Source organism: Sardina pilchardus, chromosome 8 (assembly GCF_963854185.1).
Source record: "Sardina pilchardus chromosome 8, fSarPil1.1, whole genome shotgun sequence".
NCBI classification, from domain to species: Eukaryota; Metazoa; Chordata; class Actinopteri; order Clupeiformes; family Clupeidae; genus Sardina; species Sardina pilchardus.
In genome coordinates, this window is record NC_085001.1 from 28947927 (window position 1) to 28970426 (window position 22500).

The window sequence follows — 22500 nt, forward strand, 5'->3', positions numbered from 1 at the left end:
GAGTGAAACAAAGAGGCCGATATGAAGAAGTCATCGACAAGACTCAGAACGACAACGATATCAGAACATAGACAGATAGATAGATAGATAGATAGATAGATAGATAGATACTTTATTGATCCCCAAGGGAAAATTCAAGGTCCCAGCAGCTTAAGACACCACACACAACATACACTACAATGTTAACAGGATGATCAACTTCATCACCCCACTGTTTAAGCGTGAAAAGAATGTTTTCTTTGCTACAGTGATTCACATGGATTATCTTATTATAAAAGCATGAGATCCAGTGCTTAGAGCCATCACTAGATTACCTGCTGTTAAGATAGTGATGGTATACTGTAAATGTCATGAAATACAGGTATATAATCATCACTTCATTTCACCACCAGGGGGAGCCACAGCTCAACACTTCACACATCATACAATACAACCTAAGCTTGCTGAGGTGTAACATAAGCCTGCTGTAACATAAGCAGAGTCATCATGTAACTGAAACTATTAAAGACAAAACACTGTTAAACGCTGACTTTACATTTGCACGTCACATAAACGTCCTATACTATTTCACACTGTCAGCACAAATTGAGTAACAAGAACTTCAGTTGACTGTCGGCTAATTCACTGTCATGTGCTATACTTCAGTGGCAAGTTTAAAAAAGGAGATAGGGAAGGGAAATAAGTTGATCTTTTATTCCTAAAACAGACTGAAACTTAAGACATCATGACTGACTCTTTCTCCGTCCACAGCTTCTATGTTATCAGCGTGAGCGCTCTCTCTGCTCCTGGGTTTAAAATAAACCTTTAGCACTCCTGCAGGGCACTGAGGGATTCATCAAATCTCCCCGTCAGACTCTCTCTCTCTCTCTCTCTCTCTCTCTCTCAGTCAGACTCTCTCTCTCTCTCTCTCTCTCTCTCTCTCTCTCTCTCTCTCTCAGTCAGACTCTCTCTCTCTGTCACTCTCTCATCTCTGATGAACTTTACTCCCCTCTCCTCCAGACGAACTTTTCACATGATAATCACTCACGCATATCACTGCAATATCATTCAAGGCTTGAATATTTATATTTAAAAGAGGGTAGTGTTCCATTCTTTCCCCATATCATGAAGATCTATCAGAGCACTCCCACGCCATCCACTCGAGGTCTTATTACTTCTTCTCTATTCTCTATGAACGTCAGAAGGGGTTATTTTAGGGTAATATTGGCTTTGGGAAAAGGAATGGCAGGTTATTGCAGGGGGGCAACTTGGGCTTATTCAGATCAATTAGTGTGTGTGTGTGTGTGTGTGTGTGTGTGTGTGTGCTATCATGTAGGGTTTGATATGATAGGGGTCAGTAAGACTGAGGTGTTTAATAACACTATAATAAGCAGTCTCTCTCGGCTTGAGTCGGTCCACAACTTTAATCCACTGGATCTTCTGGAACTTTAATACAGTTGAAGTTCTAGAAATGTAATACGTGGAAGTTCTAGAACTTTAATAAAATGGAAGCTCTGAATCCCTGAACTGCGTCACTTTCACTAGGCCAGACGAGACAGGCGCTCTACATCTGAGGAGCATTTAAATTGAGCAAACAGTGACGAACAATCATGGACATGTTTTCTTTGAACAGTTACATTTGAACAATTTGGTGTTAACATTCCATTGCAATGGTAATTGCATTCTTATCTTCATCAAGCTCACGCCTGATATGTTCTCGGAGAACTACCACTGCAGACTGTTTGCAAATGTGCGGAAACATTCGCTGAAAACTCAGAAAACTGTTTGTAAACCTTTGCTATGTTTGCCAACACACTTCTGAATCAAGCGCATCTGGGTGCTTCTGTTTCAGTTGGGTAAACACACACATATAATACAGACACACAGACACACACACACACACACACGGACACGCACACACACACTCACGCACACACAGACCACACTCACACACACACAGACACAGACAGACAGACAGACAGACAGACAGACAGACAGACAGACAGACAGACAGACAGACAGACAGACAGACAGACAGACAGACAGACACACACACACACACACACACACACACACACACACACACACACACACATGTGAGTAAGAGTCACGATGCAGACCCTGGGTAGTCTTCGTCAAAGAGGCTCCATTAGAGGGCAACACTACACTACACGACATGGCCCCCGAGGAGAGCCACCGAAGCTGCCGCCACATTCATCTTCCTGCTCCAGCACAACATCATGCACACACACACACACACACACACACACACACACACACATTCCCTTCCATGGCAGTGTTTATGGCAGTGACAGAATTGGAGCATAATGAGGTGCTGAAGGAAGTGGATAGATACAGGAGGACAGGGACCGAGCTAAACACAGACACACCTACACAATGCATTGATACAGGACTTACTGTAACACAGACACACACACACAACACATTGATACAGGACTTACTGTAACAGACACACTCACAACGCATTGATACACAACTTACTACAGTATAACACAGACACATCTACACAGCTACTGTATATACTGTAGCAAACAACACAGTGACTGAAGCAAAACACATACTGTACTAATGACGATCTGAAGCAAAATACAAACAGAGGCGGATGAAGCCGATTCCGAGACTAGCAGTCCTTCTCAGAGCATATCTTTTGGACGTGAGTGACAGGAGAGACATGAAGCATAAGGAAGAGAAAGACGGAGTGGGATTAGGAAATGAGCGCAAGCCGGAAATGACCGCAGGCCGGATTCGAACCGGGGACCCTGTGACCACCTAGGCCCAAAGGTGGTACAGTATGGATGCTGCAGCCTCTTGTGCCTCAGCTTACCCTAATATCCCTTCTGATGAGAGCTTCACCTACTGTCTAGCAAACACCAGCCAAGGGACAGTTACACAGCTCCAGAGAGAGAGAGGGGGAGAGGAGAGAGAGAGAGAGAGAGAGAGAGAGAGAGAGAGAGAGAGAGAGAGAGAGAGGAGGGGGGGATGGAGAAGGAGAATGAGAGGGAGGAGAGAGGGAGCGAGGTAAGGGGAGAGAGAGTAAGAGAAAGAATGAGAGGAAAGGAAAGAGAAAGAGAGAAAGAGAAATATTCTTAGATTTAAAGTTTTAATTGGTTTCTTATATAACACATAAAACTATACAATGTAGGTATCTACTCCAAACAACACCTCCAAACCTGTTCAATGTTCACTGCAATCTTGTGCACAATGATTGGACAATGATGGCAGATTCTTTTGTGACCTATTTGGGAAAACTAGGAGGACCCAGTTTGTTATGACCACACATACTGTACACACACACACACACACACACACACTGACCAGCCCAGTAGCTGGGAGCTGGCCTGATGTGGGATTGGTTACCATGTGATCGATGCCCCATGTAAAACAGACCAGGAAATGGCCAACACAACAGAAATACCACCCAGGCCCTGAATCCAACGGCTCAGCACTGAGTCATTGTCTGCAATGTTCACATATTAGCACTGTTCCTATACTGTTCACATACTGCCACTGTTCAGTATATACTTAATTCAGTATATACTGCCACTGTTCATATACTGTTCACATACTGCCACTGTTCATATACTGCCTTCTATGTTATTCTTACTATATCGTAGGTGGGTGCTTATGGAGTGGATCTGGCTCTGATATGGCCCTGATATGGCTCTGATCTGGCTCTCATATGGCCTTGATCTGGCCCTGATATGGCTCTGATATGGCTGTGATAGGGTTCTGATATGGCTCTGATCTGGCTAGCTTTAGCTCTGTTAGCACAGACTCACAGGCACAGGAGAGTCACAAGTCACAACACAAGGACACAAAGAGCCTTACAGAACATGGGCCCTGACACTGTCTTGTCTGGGACTGCTGTTTCTGACTGCAATATGGGCATTATTCTTACATGTCACAGTGCACTCTTGGCCACAGTTATTGGTCAGGGTAACTCATAGAGATTAAACGTCACTCTAGACACAGACACAGACACACACACACACACACACACACACACACACACACACACACACACACACACACTCTCTCTCTCTCTCTCTCTCTCTCTCTCTCTCTCTCTCTCTCTCACACACACACACACACACACACACACACACACACACACCACTAAAAAGAAAGAAAGGTTAACTCTAATTTATAAGAGAAAAGACTTAGGATCCACGGGTTTCTCTAATATCAAGTTACAGGATGCATCTAGGATCTCCCAAAGACTAGAGTGCTGTCATTTATTTAGAATTGCAGCATAGACATTTACACATTAAGTTTAATGGTAGAACTAAAGGAGACTTGATAAGACAAGACTATGATGGAAAACAACACTTGAGTAAAAGCTTGCGGATAAGGAACTGAAGGAAAAGAAATAGTAGGAAGGTGAACTAGACAGAACAAGGGCATGACGGACAGAATATCACAGACACAATGATGGACAGACACAGAGAAAGAAGAGAAAATCCAGTGAATGAGAAACATAGATCCGTAGAAATACAGAATGAGATATCAGAGACAGACATCGACAGAGAGACAGAGATAGCAGCAATCGCCAGGGAGAGAAGACTATGAGATACAAAACCAAAAATGGGAAATGCTATAAGATACAGACTTAAATGGAGAGATGCATGGATGTCAGGAGAGATAAAGAAGAAGAGGGACAGAGAGAGAGAGAGAGAGAGAGAGAGAGAGATGGAGAGGAAGAGTCATCTGTCTGTCTGTCTGTACTTAGAGAGATGCATGGATGTCAGAAGGAGAGGTAAAGGATAGAGAGAGAAGGAGAAAGAGAGAGAGAGAGAGAGAGAGAGAGAGAGAGAGAGAGAGGGAGAGAGGAAGTGTAATCTGTCTGTCTATACCTGGAGAGAACGTGCCAGTAAACAGCCCGAAAAACCAGCGCAGAACTTTCTCCAACTCCCTCTGACACTCTGTCCGGCACTCGTTCATCCTGACCTTTCACCTTTGACCTCTCGCGATGACCTTCCAGCCCCGGTCACCAAAAGCACTGGACCTCTGCTCAAAAGCACCGAAGTTTCAAAAGCAAAACAACTGAGAGAAAAGCTGCTGTTGATGAAGACAGAACGGAGAGGAGAGAAGAGGAGGAATTCCTTCAGAACCAGGAAAAAGTCAGAGACGAGTCGTGCTGCTGGCGTTCTGCTGTGCGTTGTGCTGTGCGTCTGAGCAGCCAGAGACTCAGGGAGAGCCAGAGGATTAGCCCCAGCGTGCGGGAGCCTCTAGGAGCACATGTGCCGCCACACACACACGTCCACACTGGGCGGAGACACACACCTCTGATGTCACTCACAGCTTCCGATGTCGTGAAACGCCAGTCCAGAGCCTCTCCAGTCTGTCAAGAGAACCGAGGTAAAAGTCCAGCAGAAGCTGACCGGTCCAGCAGGAAACAAGAGATCCGAAGTAAAGTCCAGCAAAGGGCCGGCAGGTCCGGCAGGAAGCAGTGACCTGCTCAGTACAGCAGAGCCAAGGCAGGGTGGTTAGAGCTCAAGAACTTATCACTTCCCAAAGATGCTTACGTCCCCTACAGAACTCCTGTGAAGTGCGACTGGGAGATCTCTCTGTCCTCTTCTCTACCTGCTCTTCGTTGTTCCTCTTCCTCCTCTTTGTCGTTCCTCTTCCTCTTCTTCGCCGCTGCTCCTCTTCCTCTTTGTCGTTCCTCTTCCTCTTCTTCTCTGCTCTTCCTTCAGGCCCCCTGCTTGGGAGGGTGTGAGAGGAAAGAACAGAGGCGTGGAGCTACACGTCATAATGTGTGTGTGTGTGTGTGTGTGTGTGTGTGTGTGTTTGGAACACAGAAATAGAGAAAGGCAGAGCGGACTAGAGGACGATGGACAGAGTGAGGGACAGAGAGGAGAAAAGGCTGAAGAAAGAGAGAGAGGGAAAGAGAGGGAGAGAGGGAGAGAGAGGGAGGGAGAGAGGGACAGTGAGGGACAAAGAGGAGAAAAGGCTGAAGAGAGAGAGAGAGAGAAAGAGAGGGAGAGAGGGAGAGAGAGGGAGGGAGAGAGGGACAGTGAGGGACAGAGAGGAAAAAAGGCTGAAGAGAGAGAGAGAGAGAGAAAGAGGGAGAGAGAGAGAGGGAGGGAGAGAGGGACAGTGAGGGACAAAAAGAGAGAGAGGGAGGGAGAACGAGTGAAAGAGGAGCTTCTAAAGTTTCAGCTTGACCCCAGTGTGTCACTGAGGGCTGGGTGGAGGATGGTTTGGTTGTCACGGAGACGGGATGCCTCCTCTCAGAGGACCACAGCGCCTTTGTTCCTCAGATCGTCATTCAGTGAGCTAGACCACAGTCAACACAACAACAACACAACAACACCAACAAACACAACCAGACAACACAACAACACCAACACACACAACCAGACGACACAACAACACCAACCAGACATCACAACAACACCAACATACAACCACAGAACACAACACCAACACAAACAACCAGTCAACAAAACAACACCAACACACACAACACAACAAAAGCAACCAGACAAAACAACAACACAAGGGCTGACATCATGCCACAACTAGAACTGCTACATTATGAAAGATAAACAAAGAAATAAACAAGAGCAGCCGGCCATTGGTGTCCATGCTTCCTTTTCTTCTCCTCTTTTTCATGTCCACTCTTCCCTGATTTCTTCTCCTCTTTTTCATGTCCACTCTTCCCAGATTTCTTCTCCTCTATTTCACAGTCACTCTTGCCTCTCTCCTTGTACATGTCTGATTTCAGGCATGTAGACATGTGCAGCGCTGTGATATATGTTATATATATATATATATAATATATGTAATTAAAGTATTGGCCTCCACACCTTCCTAGACAATGGTCTTCCACAGTTTTCATGAACAGGATATGCTTCAAGAAAGAATTGTGTTTCCCCCCCGACACACACACACACACACACACACACACACACACACACACACACACACACACACTGAGTGACAAGCGATCATCGGACATAATTTTCTTGGTGGCAAAACTCAAAGGGCAGCCAAAGCAAGTCTTTGGCATCCCATTGCACTCATGTGGAAGACTCAGGCACAGAGACAAGGAGAATAATCTAGAGAGCGTTCTCCTCAATGCACCAGTCTAAAAATAAAAACAACAAACAACAACGTGCTTGGCACCCAAAAAGTTTGACCTCAAAAACGAATAGTGCGTTCTTTCCACCACTAGAGGAAGCCATTGTAGCACAAAACAATGGATAGTGAGAACAACATGCAATATACTCTCAGTCCAGTAGAGGGCACAGAAGGGCCTATTTCAATGGGGAACCTAAAGAAACTCACTGTACCCTACTGTGGGACCATTACACAGTGACGGACAAGGCCAGAGACGGCAAGTGGAGAGTCAGTCACTGGTCTTTCTCTGCAGCTCTCTGATAATAACTCTCTAGACTACCTCAAAGTGTTGCTAACTAAATTAGATGGATAGATAGATATACAATATAGGTAGATAGATACAGTAGATAGATAGATAGATAGATAGATAGATAGATAGATAGATAGATAGATAGATACAGTAGATAGATAGATAGACAGACAGGCGGATAGATGGATAGCTCGGGGGGATTCCAGTGAGGAAATCACATTGACATTATGATCAATTGTGAGGTCTTTAAATTCAGCTCTCCATGAGGAATGGTGCATTACAATAATGTCCTGACACACACCCACCCCTCTACGCCCTCTCCCCCCCCCAACCCCCATCCTGTAGCTCCTTCTCTCTCTCAGTATCAGAGACGGCCCAGTGAACTCGGACATTTCCTGCTGACCGTGCGGTTTCCGCTGGTCGAGGCAGAGTTACGGTCCGAGGGGCGTGTGGCCCAGGTGACCAGGCAACCAATCGATGAGGCGAGCCGAGCATGTCACGGTTACAGGACTGGTCATCACATCGCCATCTCACACAGGAAGAGATAAGACTGCTGAGGTCAGCAACAAAATCACCATGGAGGAGGAGGGGGAGGAGAGATAGATATCGGTGTGTATGTGTGTGTGTGTGTGTGTCTGTGTGTGTGTGCGTGTGTGCGTGTGTGCGTGTGTGTGTGTGTGTGTGTGTGTGTGTGAAATCTGTATAGATGTGTGGGCAGCTCCCTCATTGGAATACAAAATCACTCACTGACCTCCTCCCACAGCTCATGCTAATACACACACACACACACACACCTTCACTCATACTGTACACACTCATTCGCATAGACACATTCAGAGAGAGAGAGAGAGCGAGAGAGAGAGCGAGAAAGAGAGCGAGAGAGAAAGAGAGAGAGAGAGAGAGAGAGAGAGAGAGAGAGAGAGAGAGAGAGAGAGAGAGAGAGAGAGAGAGAGAGAGGGAGAGAGAGAGAGATAGAGAGAGAGAGAATGAGTCACACATTCCCAGGTGGAGATAGTCCATGTAAGCCTGTGCCATGTGCAGTCTGATTACTGAGGTCTCTAATTACGATGGGAGCAGCTCAGTAGATCCCTGCTCCAGCCCGGGCAGCTAATGGAGACTCAGGAGGCTCTGCTCCGTAACTCGGCACGCTGCACTGGACTGGACTAGACTTTGAGTTCCATTACGCATACCTTCTGGGCCTCAGACAAAACAAATCCCACACACTCCACACACACTCCACACACACTCCACACACACACACACACACTACACACACTTATACCCGCTCCATAGTGTCTCTCTCTGGAGCTAACTCCACACACACTACACACACACACACACACACACTACACTCTCTCTCATACCCGCTTCAGTGTGTGTCTCTCTGGAGCTAATGGAGTGTAGCTCTGCTCCGCTCGGCATCGTGGGTAATCCATCATCACGCTGATTCTCTGAAGCTCACGCACTCAGGTGGCACCTCCCGAGCCTAACACATTCCACACACACTACATACACACATCGCACACACTCCTAATACACTCCACACACTCCACCCTCTGAGAGGAGAGAAGTCAGTCTAGCGTGTAGTAGCCACAACAGTCGTGGGTTCGACTCCCGACTGCTAGCATTGTGCCTTTGAGCAAGATATTTAAGCCTGAGGTGACCCAGGGAGATTTCCCCATGCAATTGGTGTAAGTAAGTTGCTTTTGGGTAAAATCATCAGCTAAACACACTGATAAATGCATAAATAAACCAAACATAAGTAGATAAATAAATAGGTAAATAAATACCTACATATAAGCACACACACGCACGAGCACACACACACACACACACACACACACACACAGACACACACACACATACAGTACATATACGGGCTACACAGCACACACTTTAGCCAGAAAGAAGCGAGTTCATCCCAGGCACTATAAAGGGCAGCCAGCCATGAAGCACAGTCCACACACACACACACACACACACACACACACACACACACTCGACAGTCCTCAGTCCAGTAGTCTTAATCAACCAGCATGCTGCCAGCAGCTCTGAGAGGGGGAAACCTGGCCTGCCGATCTGCCAGCCCTCCATGCCTAATCCTACGGGGGACGAGTGAGTGAGCGGGGGTTGGGGAAGACACGGCTTTATTTATTTAGGCGGAGGACTCGCTCCTGAGTCCACGCTCCTGAAAGCTCTGCCCACATCACGGTTGGCTCTGGTTCCAGACGGACCCGGGTCCGGCCCAGATGAGGAGGCGCCGGAGCGACATGGGCCGAGTCCATCTGTAGGAGGTAATCCCGGGGCAAGGAGCCATTTTCCCATTTCACGGTCATCCCACAGGCTGAATGTGCAGCTGAATGAGTTGTGTGAAGCTCTGCTTACTGTACTTGTCGGCTGAGTATGTTCCTTTGAAAACTCACATGTCACATTTAGACAAATAAAAGGGTTCCACACTCAGCACGGGGATCAGATATTATCTGTGTATTATCAGTGGCAAAACCTGCTCTCGAGGACGTTCACAAGGTCTTGCTAAGGTCCCCTCGGTAACACATCTTTTGTCGGTAACGTTCTTTAAGGAAATTTTGATGTGGAGTCTCCCATCCAACACCCACCCCCACCCCTCCGACCTTGTTCAAGTAGCTTTGATGGGGACCCTCTCTCTCTCTCTCCATCCATCACACACACACACACACACACACACACACACACACACACACACACACACACACACACACACACACACACACACACACACACACACACACACACACACACACACACACACACACACACACACATCCCATCCCTGCCCCCACTCACCCAGACCAAGTAGCTTTGATAGGGGCCCAACAGGCAGCACCTACAGATATGTGACCTTCTCACACACACACACACACACACACACACACACACACACACACACATCCCTGACCTTGCTTACTTTGTCCCTGTGGCGTGGTGGTAGACAGGACCCATTTCACTAAGCAGCACCTCACATCAGGGCATCTTACACACACACACACACACACACACGCACGCACGCACACACCCATCCCTGCCCCTGCTTACCTTGTCCCTGTGGCGTGGTGGTGGACAGGATCCATTTCACCAGGCAGCACCTCATCAGGGCCTTGCGGGTGAAGCGCGGCCGCTGCCATTTCCCAGAGTTCTTCTGTCGCCCTGGCACCGGCTCCATCCCGTTGGCATCGCCCAGGAGACTGCCGTCAACAACCTTGCCATCCTCCTGGGGACGTGAGACAGAGAGCGGTTAATAATGACGCAATTATTTATTCACTTTAATTTTACAGGAATGCGTTCATAGTTACCAACATTATCATTATCATAAATTAAACTATTGACATTAATGTTAACATTGTGGCTAATTCATTAACATTAACATTATTTAATCTTCATAGACATCCAAAGCAAACACTCTTATATCCAAAAAATCTTCAATCCAAAAGGGCTGTGCCATTCATAAAAAAAACCCCTAGATATCCATCTTTAACATCAAGCGATTTCTTCTTAGAAATCACAGATATCTTTGAGACCCCTTTATGATAATATCCTGTGAACAGCCTCTGCAGTCTGATAGGGCAGAACTGGGGATCAGTCTGAAGTGCTGATATGACCACAGGAAAACAAGGCTGACATTAGGGCTGAGCGAAATAGGCACAGCAAGTAAATGGGCGTAGTGTTTACTATTTATTTGGTTTTTGTTTATCTGTCTTCTATGTCTTGGTGTCATGGGTACGCTGGTGATTATGTCACTCCGTCTGACATCTTTTGTCTGTCATCTTGTTATTTTGTAAATTCGTTTGTTCATGTCTTGATGTCATGGGTACGCTGGCGACTATGCCGCTCCGTTCGGCACTTGTGTGTATAGCGCTTTGGGGTGCACTCGATACAAATAAAATGACTTGACTTGTACGTGACGGAGGTGAGATTAGACTCTGAGTTTACATAGGGACACACAGCCTGGTATATGGAGATGAAAACTGAGGCAATGGAGTTGGCTAAAGGAGTCTGTCCTCGGAATCAGAATGGAGGTGGCTGGAGGAATCTGTCCTCGGAACACCACATCTTCAGTGTAGGAGTAAAAATATGGTTTGGAGATCCGGAGTGAGGAGCAAAATACAACAGAAGATGTCGTCACCACAGAGCTAACACTCCACCGGAAACAAATGAGGTACCTGAAACCCTCTGTGCATATAGCCTATGCAGGCGGCTAAATGTGTCCTCAGAATGGAGGTGGCAGAATGTGTCCTTAAAATGGAGGTGGCTGAGTGTGTCCTTAGAATGGAGGTGGCTGAGTGTGTCCTTAGAATGGAGGTGGCTGAGTGTGTCTGAATGTGTCCTTGGAGTAGGAACAGAATGGGAGTCTGGCCCCTGCAGCTTAATTGTGATGCAACCAAGCATGCCAGAGCCTATTCCGACCAATTGCAGATGAGGCAGCTGTGTGTGTGTGTATGTGTGTGTGTGTGTGTGTGTGTGTGTGTGTGTGTGAGTGGGGGTCTTCACAGCTTGTACCAGGAGCTTCTCCACATTGCTATCTCCAGCCTTTCTGTATAGCATGCCACCTCTGTAAGAGAATGAGTTTCATTTCCTATAAAAACCCACTGCTCATATTCACACCTAACCTTAAAATATCTTCACTCCCCCACCCTGAACTCCTCCTCTGCCTCTAATGCTATTTGTCTCTATCGAGCCTGATTGCAATTCCAGAACTCCCCCTTGGGCGTCTAATTTCCATAAATGCCACAGACGGTGTTCACTTGCCCGAAGTTAAGTCATTCGTTACCCAGTAATGCAGCCACCTCGCATGATGGCGGGTGACATTTCTATTGAGGAAAATGTCAAACTTCAAAGAGCGTTTTCGTTCCGCCTTGCGGTTATGATGATAAATATGATTCATATCAGAGGGGAATCTCGAAAATCTAAAATTAGGAGAAGGATGTGTGTGTGTGTATCTATGTGTGTGTGTGTGTGTGTGTGTGTGTTTGTGTGTGTTCTCCAAAGGGGGCGTGGGTGGGTCTACAGCAGCTTGATCATGTGATCAAGAAGTTATTTAAAAAGATAAAGCAGTAAAAAAATCAAAACTAACTTTGTGATTTCCTTAAAATTCTGTTTGTGAGCTCTCAGTTAGCAGAACAATTACACACAAATGATGCGGTCACACTTCTACACTTTGCTGCTGTTTACAAACAAGGTCTTTATCAGGGTCCTTGCATTCAGTCCTCCTGTGAATCGTGCTCATTTAGCCATAAAAACACACTCCGCTTAGCCAACCATATAAACACACTCTGTCTCAGACACCATATTCAGCTTTCGCTCAGGAGGGCCCGGTGAATACATTTAAACAGAGTCCATCTGTTAACTCTCGTCCCTGCTGTGAGCTTCAGCTGCACTGATACAAACTTCGGTGAATGAACAGAATAAGCATCTGTAGCCCTTCTGGCATCCCGACAGATTAAATATTATGTCGCCGTTGATGTTGACGGCTTCCCAGAAAAAAAGATTACTGTTGACCTCGCCCGTCCACAGATGCTCGGACAGCAGACGGACACTGATACACTCGGCCCTGTCCGGGGCTGCAGTGATGTAAGAGTAAAATGAATGACACGCTCTGTTGCCATGGTTTGTGTAAGGTGATATAGCTATCTAGCCTATACAATATTTTGGGAACATCAGCTGACGTTTTATCAGTGATTGCTTTGTGAAAGCTGCGAACTTCACATAACAACTAATATCGGAACAAATCTTTGTTTGCGATCCACTACCAAGAAAAGGCTGGAGTGGTTTGCACACTGAAAAATTTCGCTAGATACATATACTGTAGTGATGTCCAATTTCATAGGGAAAAATCTTCACCCCCACTTTCCTCATGCAGTGGACTTTACTGTGGAGGGCAGTGGAAACTAACTGGATGATTTAAGTGGGGAGAAATGGAACAGACTCTAGTCTTTGCAGAAAGTTTAATTGAAGGGAGCACCAAACAGAATATTCAGCTATCTGACATTTCTGTTGTCATGATTTGTACGAGACAATGTTGACACTTGATTACGTTATTTGTGAAGTATACAGTATCAGCTGATGTTACCTTAGTGTTTGGTTTGTGGACAGAGACACTGTGCAACTTTACACCACAAGTTATCTCCTGGAGAGAATGTTTGTGTGCTATCCATCACAATACACACTTGATATACATCAAGAGCAAACTTATTGGGCATCTATCACACCTGTCATCCAAAAGGTAAAAATGTGTGTGTGTGTGTGTGTGTGTGTGTGTGTGTGTGTGTGTGTGTGTGTGTGTGTATTTGTGTTTGCTTATTACTGTTTGTTTCTTCACTCCGGAGTGTTTTAAGCACCAGACCATCAGATCTTAAATTCTCTTCATGTCTGCACAACATGTAGTTATCCAATAAGAGTCTCCTGCTTGTGATTCAGCGTTGGGATCAAAGCAGAGCTGAAGCTCCGTCCTTGTGAGCCGAACATCGCTGAGTCAGTCTCAGTCTGTCTCCCATCTGAGTCTCCTGTCCAATCTGGGAGTCTCCTATCTCATGTCTAAATCTCCCATCTCAGTCTCCCATCTAATCTCTGAGTTTTCATCTGAGTCTCTCTTCTCTTCTCTTTTCTTCTCTTCTCTTCTCATCCCATCTCAGTCTCTCATCTCATCTCATCTCTTCTCTTCTCTTCTCCTCTCTTCTCTTATCTTTTCATCTCTTCTCTTGTCTTAACATTTCTTCTCTTCTCTTCTCTTCTCTTCTCTTCTCTTCTTTTCTCTTCTCTTCTCACCTCACCTCACCTCACCTCATCTCTTCTCATCTCATCCGTGCCCTGTGTTCAGCAGCTTGAGTGTACTAGCGTGTGGAGCGCGCAGTATACTACAGGCAGTGTGTGTGCGGTGGCAGCATCTCATCCCTGACGGCTTCTCATCAAAGCTGCAGTACACTCGTCTGACCTACTGCTTCCACTCTCCACTCTCCGCGAGGCCGCGGCGGCTCACAGATGAAAGAGTCCAGCGGTGGCGTCTGCTGTCTGGGGCGCCCAGACGGCTCTGGGTGGGTGGACCGACTCCTCCGGCTCCTGGTGAATCAGAGAGAGCCTGGGAGAGGCTGGGAATAATCTGTGAGGGCGAGGACGCCAGACAGGCCAGAACTAAGGGCTTATAAAAAGACAGGATGAAGAAGGAGGAGGTGTGGAGAAAGAGAATGCAGAGAGAGAGAGAGAGAGATGGATAACACTCCTCTGAATGATTCAGGAACAGTGGAGGAATGCAGAGAGAGAGAGACAGAATCGCAAAAGTGTGAAATTTAAAAATGACCTTCTATGAATCTCAGTCCAGACAGAGAGAGAGAGAGAGAGTGTGTGTGTGTGTGTGTGTGTGTGTGTGTGTGTGTGTGTGTGTGTGTGCGCACTCGCGGTATTGAGAAGATTGCGTTTGGGGGGACAGAGAGCAAGGCGGACAGAGAGAATTGAAACTTCACTTGCTGAAAAGTACAGATCCCCATCAATAAAGTGTTCCATTAAAGAGTGTTTTACACCATAGTCATCTGCTAGGAATCAGTGAGGCGATCTTTCATCAGAATTCATTTTAAATTACCTTTCAGTTTAGTGAGTGTTCAGACTGACAAATAGACAAACAGATGTGCCAACAGCCCATGTTCAATTAAAAATATGTGTTTGCCTGAAGACAAATAATTAGCTATCATACTGACATCTGTGTGTCATACAAACATCTTCCAAACAGGAGGGAAGAGTGGTTCTGATCCAACCACGCGCAAACAGACAGTACAACAACAGACAAATAGACAGACACACAAGTGCACAACAACACACATCAGCATAGGAATGCCTGCTCCAAAATGTCCATTGTAAAAGGAGTATCTGCCTCTACCTGAACATCCACCAATTAGATATAGATAGACAGATAGATAGATAGACAGATAGACAGACAGATAGATAGATAGATACTGTAGATAGATAGATAGATACTTTATTGACCCATTCAAGGTCCCAGTAGCTTGACACCACACAAAACATACGCTTCAACGTAAACAGGATGATAAGATAACAAATACACATGACTAAAAAGTATGAAGTTAGACCACAGTCCAGTCAGGGGCTCAAACTGGTCTCTGGCACCCCAAATTCAGCACCCAGTCACTATTAAGTGAACTCAACTGAGTATATTGATATTTTGGCATTGCAGAGATATGAACCTTTAACTGATACAGATTAACCCATAATATTATCCAATATATTGCCATATTTGATGATCTATTTCATTTTCAATTTAATTTCACATAGAGCACCAAAACATTACACATGTCTCATGGCGCTTTACAGAGTGATGGTCTATTGATAACCCATAATGTAATTATCCAACACTGCCCCTGATGTGGGTCTATTTCTTTGTGGATGAATACTAGTGAGCATTACTCTACATCAGGATGTTATCTGGCCTGGCAGATTTCTAGAGCATCTCTTTAGAGCTTCTGTTGTTGTTTTTGTTGTTTGTGTTTGTGAGTGCTTACTGACCGTAAGAGATTCACTTAGTGCCCTCGTTTCCATCACCCCTCCATCAGCTGCTCCATCTCAACCCTCTGTGTCCAGAGCCACCTCACATCTACTCCACCTCCTGTTTGTTTTTATAGCATATTTATTTGTTTGTTTATTTGAGGGGTTGTTTGTTTGTTTTGGGTGTCTTTCCTTCCTCATCCTCTCTCGAGAACAATTGGTGATAGTGCAAGACTAGCTCCGTTCTCCCCTGTTCCCCAGAAGTAGGGCTTTTTGAGCTGTCTGAGTCCAGAGTCTGGGCTGTCCTCGCTCCCCTGGCTGGGGCTCAATAATTCAGAGCTGCGCTGTAAAAATCACATCAATAAAAGATGGCCGCCGCGCTGGAGCTAAGCTGAACACCGGGGACCAGAGGCACCTACGGCTCCCATTCAACCTCTCTGGCCAGCAGAGCAGCCTGTCAGAGGGGGGCACACACACACACACACACACCACATACACACACATACACGCCGCATGCCACATGCACACACACCATACATACACACACACACACACACACACACACACACACACACACACACACACTAAAACACACACACACACACACACACGCACCCACAAACACACACACACATGCACCATGTGCGCTCGCACACACACACACACACACACACACACACACACACACACACACACACACACACACTTAATATACTCAGTACTGCACTTAACACACACAGTGGGAAATGCTCTCTACCTCTCGCTGACATTCATTCAGCACTGAAAGAAAAAACAGCGTGATCCACACACACACACACACATGCACGCACGCACGCACGCACACATGCACACTCACACACACACACACACACACACACACACACACACACACACACAGGGAACAAGCTGGGACATCGGAGAGGACAGAGAATGGACCAAAGAAAGCAACAGAAAATGTCAATGTACTGTAATTCAACAGAGGATGAATCACACACACACACGCACTCAGACACACGTCTGGCAGCCAGTAGAATGTGTAATAAGAATGTAATAAGATGTGTAATAACAGGTATATGCTGGTTGTAATCTATAATATAACTGCTGATGAACTTGACAAGGAAGGTGATTGGATGCTGCTGACTACACCAGATAGGGACCCATTGGCCAGGGCCTTTTCCTGCATTACTTATATTATCATCCCCTTAGAATTATAAAGTTGACGAGTTGACATTAGCTAACTATATGTAATCATAGATTAGCCCATTTTACCATTACATTATACACTTTGTTTTTCATGCTAGCGCAAGCTTTTCCTTGAACATGTAATACATCAGTAGAATACATGAACGCCTCGACATGGTAGTTATTTTCACCGCTTTTTTTTTTTCATTTTGAAAGAAACAACACAGTGAGGCGATAGAAAATGCCATTTGCAGTTCGGTTGTTTAGAACTGTAAATCGTGTTGCCAGGACAACGTGACTTTTTTTTTTTTTACGCACTCTATTCTCAAGCTCAGAACTCAATGTCAGAACTACTCAGAATGCAGTTAGAACCCTGTCATTCTGAGGGAATGATAGACATTAAAATCTCCCTATAGAAGCTGAACAGAAGTATGATGTAAGATGATGCAAGGCAGATCAGCTGATCTGCAATCAGTAGGTTCCCATAGGGCCCGGAGAGAGAACGCCTCATCTGAGGAGAAGGATGACATGAGTGAGTCTCTGGACACCAGGGGAGACTTAATAATGTGTTCTGATCGCAGAGTTCTGGAGAGACTTTTAAAAAGGAATCTGCTATTGAATGCAAGTGAAGTGACAATGTTACTCTCCTACCGTAAGTAACTGTTTTCTCCTACAGTAAATAAAACGCTTCTATGAAACTTGAAAGCATTGATTCCTTTTCAGTTCTAATCTGTGGCACTGCAGGGAGCTCTGATTTCACAAACCGTCAGATTGGTTTTGGAGTGGTAGACAACACCACACACATACAAATTGTGCCTACCCACAGTTAGTCCCTATTCCCCTGCGGCCGGTCGGCTGCCTCTGTTAGCTGTAGTCCACCCCGGCTTGTCACAGAGAAGGGACAATAAAGAACACAGAGAAACGAACGAGAGAGAAACACAGTATGGAGCACACAGTGGCATTATAATTAGCCCAGTGTGTGGGCGTGCAAAAGTTTCCTCTGAAATGTGGAGACTTTCACTGACTCCTGTGTCCTTCTCCCATTCCGCATGCAGCCGCAGTGCATCGTGGGAAAAACAGACACGCTCAGTGCCTTCTTGTGTCGCTATGGAGATGTGGTCTGCTCTGTGCATAATTCTATTAAAATCTGAGAGCTTAAAATACTTACATGTCAGACAGACAGACACACACACACACACACACACACAGAGAGAGACACACAGGTGATATTTACATGATCTAACATGCCACATATAAGGGAAGGCTGCCAAAAGAATACTGTTCACACAGTAGGTCTGATTGAACGGTGCCTATACAGTAGCTCTGTCTGTCTAAGCTGTAAGACACTGAAGTTGTTATTGTTTAAGTGCTTGAAATGTACAGGATCACTAGACATGAAAATGTTTGTGTTGGTCCAAATGTTCTGCTTGCTTTGTACTGTATTTCAGTCACCTACTTCAGCAACAAACGCTACGAAAAGCCGGTCCTGTCAGCTGAAGGACGCAAAGTTGTCATCGCTTCTAAACTCACACAAGAACACTCTTCAGTTGTGCTGTGTCGAGGTGAAAACACTGATGCATTGTGGGAGATACTGACATCATCAGAGGCTATAGATCTGAGCCAGACGCAGTGTATTGAAGTGTAGTGTATATGTTCTGTGTAGTGGTGTAGTCTAGTTATCAGTAGTGGATATACTGTGATCAACCCCAAATGATAATACATATCCTTGTCTATTTGAGGTGGGTATACTATGAAGGTGAAGGTATAGGTAAGAAGGGCATACTGTGTAGTCCTGTGTATCACGTAGACTACACCACCAGTTCTGTTGTTATGTACAGTATGTATGTTGTGTCTGTTGGTGTCTGATGTATGGACTACTACTTGTTTGTGTCATATGTCTGAAGTCCTGTCATGAAGTGACTGGCATCTGTGCCACAACCCCAACTGCCCCACGGGAACAATAAAGCTATGTACTATTACTAGACGCGGCAGTGGCTCAGGAGGTAGAGGAGTCGTCCAGTAACTGGAAGGTTGCTGGTTCGAGCCCAACTCCTCCTGACCTTGTCAAAGTGTCCTTGAGCAAGACACCTGACCCCAGTGCTCCCGTTGAGCAGATTGGCGCCTTGCATGGCAGCCTCTGCCATCGGTGTGTGAATGGGTGAATGTGAGGCATGATATGTAAAGCGCTTTACCATTTACCATTTACCATGATAGTGAAACACTGAGATACTGTAGGAGACAGAGAGCTACACAGATCAACTCTGCGCTGGGGTGGATCTGGTATGGATCTGCGCACCTGCTCAGGAGAAACACTGATGCATTGTGGGAAGGGTTGCTCGTGTGTCTGCTCCGTGTGGGACTCATGCCGGCAGCCCTTCAGCTGTGAGTGTCTGGCTAATGAGAGCCTTAGAGGAGCAGGGCCTATTAACATGCAGAGCATCCCACCAGCCACTGGCCATCACACGAGCAACCAGCAACCACTGCTCTCATGTCCACACTGACCTATTAACATGCAGAGTATCTCATTGGCCACCATATAGCCTACACTAGGAGCATCTAAATAGCAACCATTCCCAGAATGGCCCTCATGTCCACACTGGGCTATTAACATGCAGCATAGCCCACTGGTCATCATATAGAAGCCTCTTAACCAGCAACCATTCCCAGAATGGCCCTCATGTTCACTCTGACCTATTAACATGCAGGGTACCCTATTGGCCATCATGAGAGCCTCCTCCACACTGTAAGAGGTCACTTTCAGAACCACTGAGGGAGTGTGGACATTCCCACTAACATTCCTAATATTCCTGATATTCTCACTTAGCCAGGATCAGAGGAAGAGCACAGACCACAAGTGGAGTGAGGTGAGAAGGGGAAGGAGAGGATGAAGACAGAGGAGAGAGGAGAGGAGAGGAGAGAAGAGGGGGAGGAGGAGGAGGAGAGGGAGGATGAAGACAGAGGAGAGGAGAGAGGAGAGGTAGGAGGAGAGGAGAGGAGAGGAGAGGAGGAAAGAGAGGATGAGGATAAAAGAGGAAAGGAGAGAGGATGAAGAGAGGGGCGGTAAGAGGGAGGAGGCAGAGGATGAGAGACACACACCTGGGATCTGAGTGAGGGATGAGGAGGAGAGTATTGCCTGACACTGAAGAAGGGAGAACCCCGAAACGTCTGGTCACAGGCAAGAATAAGGAAAAAAAGTTATATGACTAGGAGGGCTGTACTCTCGCTTTCTTTGATTTATTCTGTATGGGCACAAGCACCCAGTCAGCTTAAATAGAGTTGAGCGCGTTCTATGTACTTTATTGAGGAGAGGAAGACACACACACACACACACACACACACACATACACACACACACACACATACACACATAGACACACATACACACACACACACACAATCTGACCACACTCCCACTCACTCCTCTTTAATGGAGGGAGAGCTGAGGCGAAGAGATTGTAGGGGAGGGGAAAGGGATTTAAAAAATGAGAACAGATTTGGTTTGAAGAAAAATGGAAGACAATTAAACTAATGAATCTTGGAGTGTCACAAGAGGCAAGGAGGAGACGACGATGGTGAGAGAGAGGGAAAAAGGGAGAGAGGGAGAGAGAGAGAGAGAAAGAGAGAGAGAGGGGTGGATAGAGAGAGAGGGCAGATGGAAAGAACAGGAGAAGAGGGAGGGAGGGAGGGAGTGGACACACTTTACTTGGAATGCATTAGCATAACTATTTCTGTTCATTTCACAGAATCGGAGAACGAGAGAGACAGAGAGAGAAAGAGAGAGAGAGAAGTAGAGGGAGAGAGATAAAGGTAGAGAGAGAGAGATCATTAGGGGAATGCGTTAGAGAGAGCGAGTAAGAGTGCCAACGAATGCGGAGGAGAGCATGAGTATGAGGACTAGGGAAAAGAGAGATGAGAGAAGGAGTGAGAGAGAAAGGGAGGGAGAGAGAGAGTGAGGGAGAGAGAGAAGGAGAGAGAGAAGGAGAGAGTGCAAAAGGGAGAGGGCAGAGTGTGAGTTAGCAGAGAGATGTATTACATAAGTACCACATGTGAAGGTGGGGAATAACTCCACCCCTCCTTTCATCAGAAGATCTCATCCTTTGTTCTCTCTCTCTTCATCGGGGGAAACAGGGGATGCAGTCAGGCATGGAGCGTGTCTGTCCCAGTCTGATGGGGGTACCCCCCTCTCTCCAAGCCCTCACCCCGCCCCATCATACAGACACACACACACATACTCTCTGTCTCTCTCTCACACACACACACACACACACACACACACACACACACACACACACACACACATGCACACACACACACACACACACACACACACACACACACACACAGACACACACACACACACACACACACACACACACACACACACACACCTCCCTCCCCAAACGGTGGTTAATGCATCTCCTGCAGTGTTCAGCAGGAGGCCATATAGCTGCCATAACTAGTGGAGTTGACGGAGGAGCTGAACTCACATGAGCCTCCTCATCTATTACTCTACATGGAGACGACTCACAAGCCAGTGTAGCCAATGCATATAGTAAACAACTGTAATGTACTGCAAGTCCAAATGCATATGGTTAATGTTAGTGCATATACGGTCAAATATGGTAAATGTAAGTGCATATAGTATGGCCATTGTGAAATAACTGTACTATATGTCCAAATGCGTATGCTAAACAACTGTTATGTATGTCCAACTGTAATGTATATCCAAATGCATATGGTAATGTAAGTGCATATAGTATGGCCATTGTGAAATACATCTATCCGTTAACAAATGTTGCATTTTGCACTTGCAATCACATTACTCTACATTATTGTTTTACTGATCCTCAGTTTTACCTCCATCTCCATCATCATCTTCCTCTCCCTACTCATCTTCCTTCATCTTCCTCTCATCCTCATCAGCTTCCTCTCCCTACTCATCTTCCTCTCATCTCCATCTTCATCTTCCTCTCCCTACTCATCTTCCTTTCATCTTCCTCTCATCTCCATCTTCATCTTCCTCTCCCTACCCATCTCCCTCTGTGGGCTCCCCCTCTCCTCATCATCCTCCTCATCATCATCTTCCTCTCCCTACCCATCTTCCTTCATCTTCCTCTCATCTCCATCATCGTCTTCCTCTCCCTACCCATCTTCCTTCATCTTCCTCTCATCTCCATCATCATCTTCCTCTCCCTCCTCATCTTCCTCTCATCCTCATCATCATCTTCCTCTCCCTACCCATCTTCCTTCATCTTCCTCTCATCTCCATCATCGTCTTCCTCTCCCTACCCATCTCCCTTCATCTTCCTCTCATCTCTATCTTCATCTTCCTCTCCCTACCCATCTTCCTCTGTGGGCTCCCCCTCTCATCCTCATCCTCACTCTTCATCTTCCTCTCACTGCAATGGTAGCTGTTGGCT

General features: G+C 46.1%; 1 protein-coding gene across 1 annotated transcript in view; it reads right to left on the minus strand.

Annotated features, from left to right (window-relative positions):
• Positions 1 to 22500, minus strand: part of kcnip3a (Kv channel interacting protein 3a, calsenilin) — a 66745-nt gene that overhangs the window by 26253 nt on the left and 17992 nt on the right. Inside the window, exon 2 of the mRNA XM_062544092.1 lies at positions 10448 to 10622. Coding sequence (XP_062400076.1) covers positions 10448 to 10622 — 175 coding nt within the window. The remainder of the gene's footprint in view (positions 1 to 10447; positions 10623 to 22500) is intronic.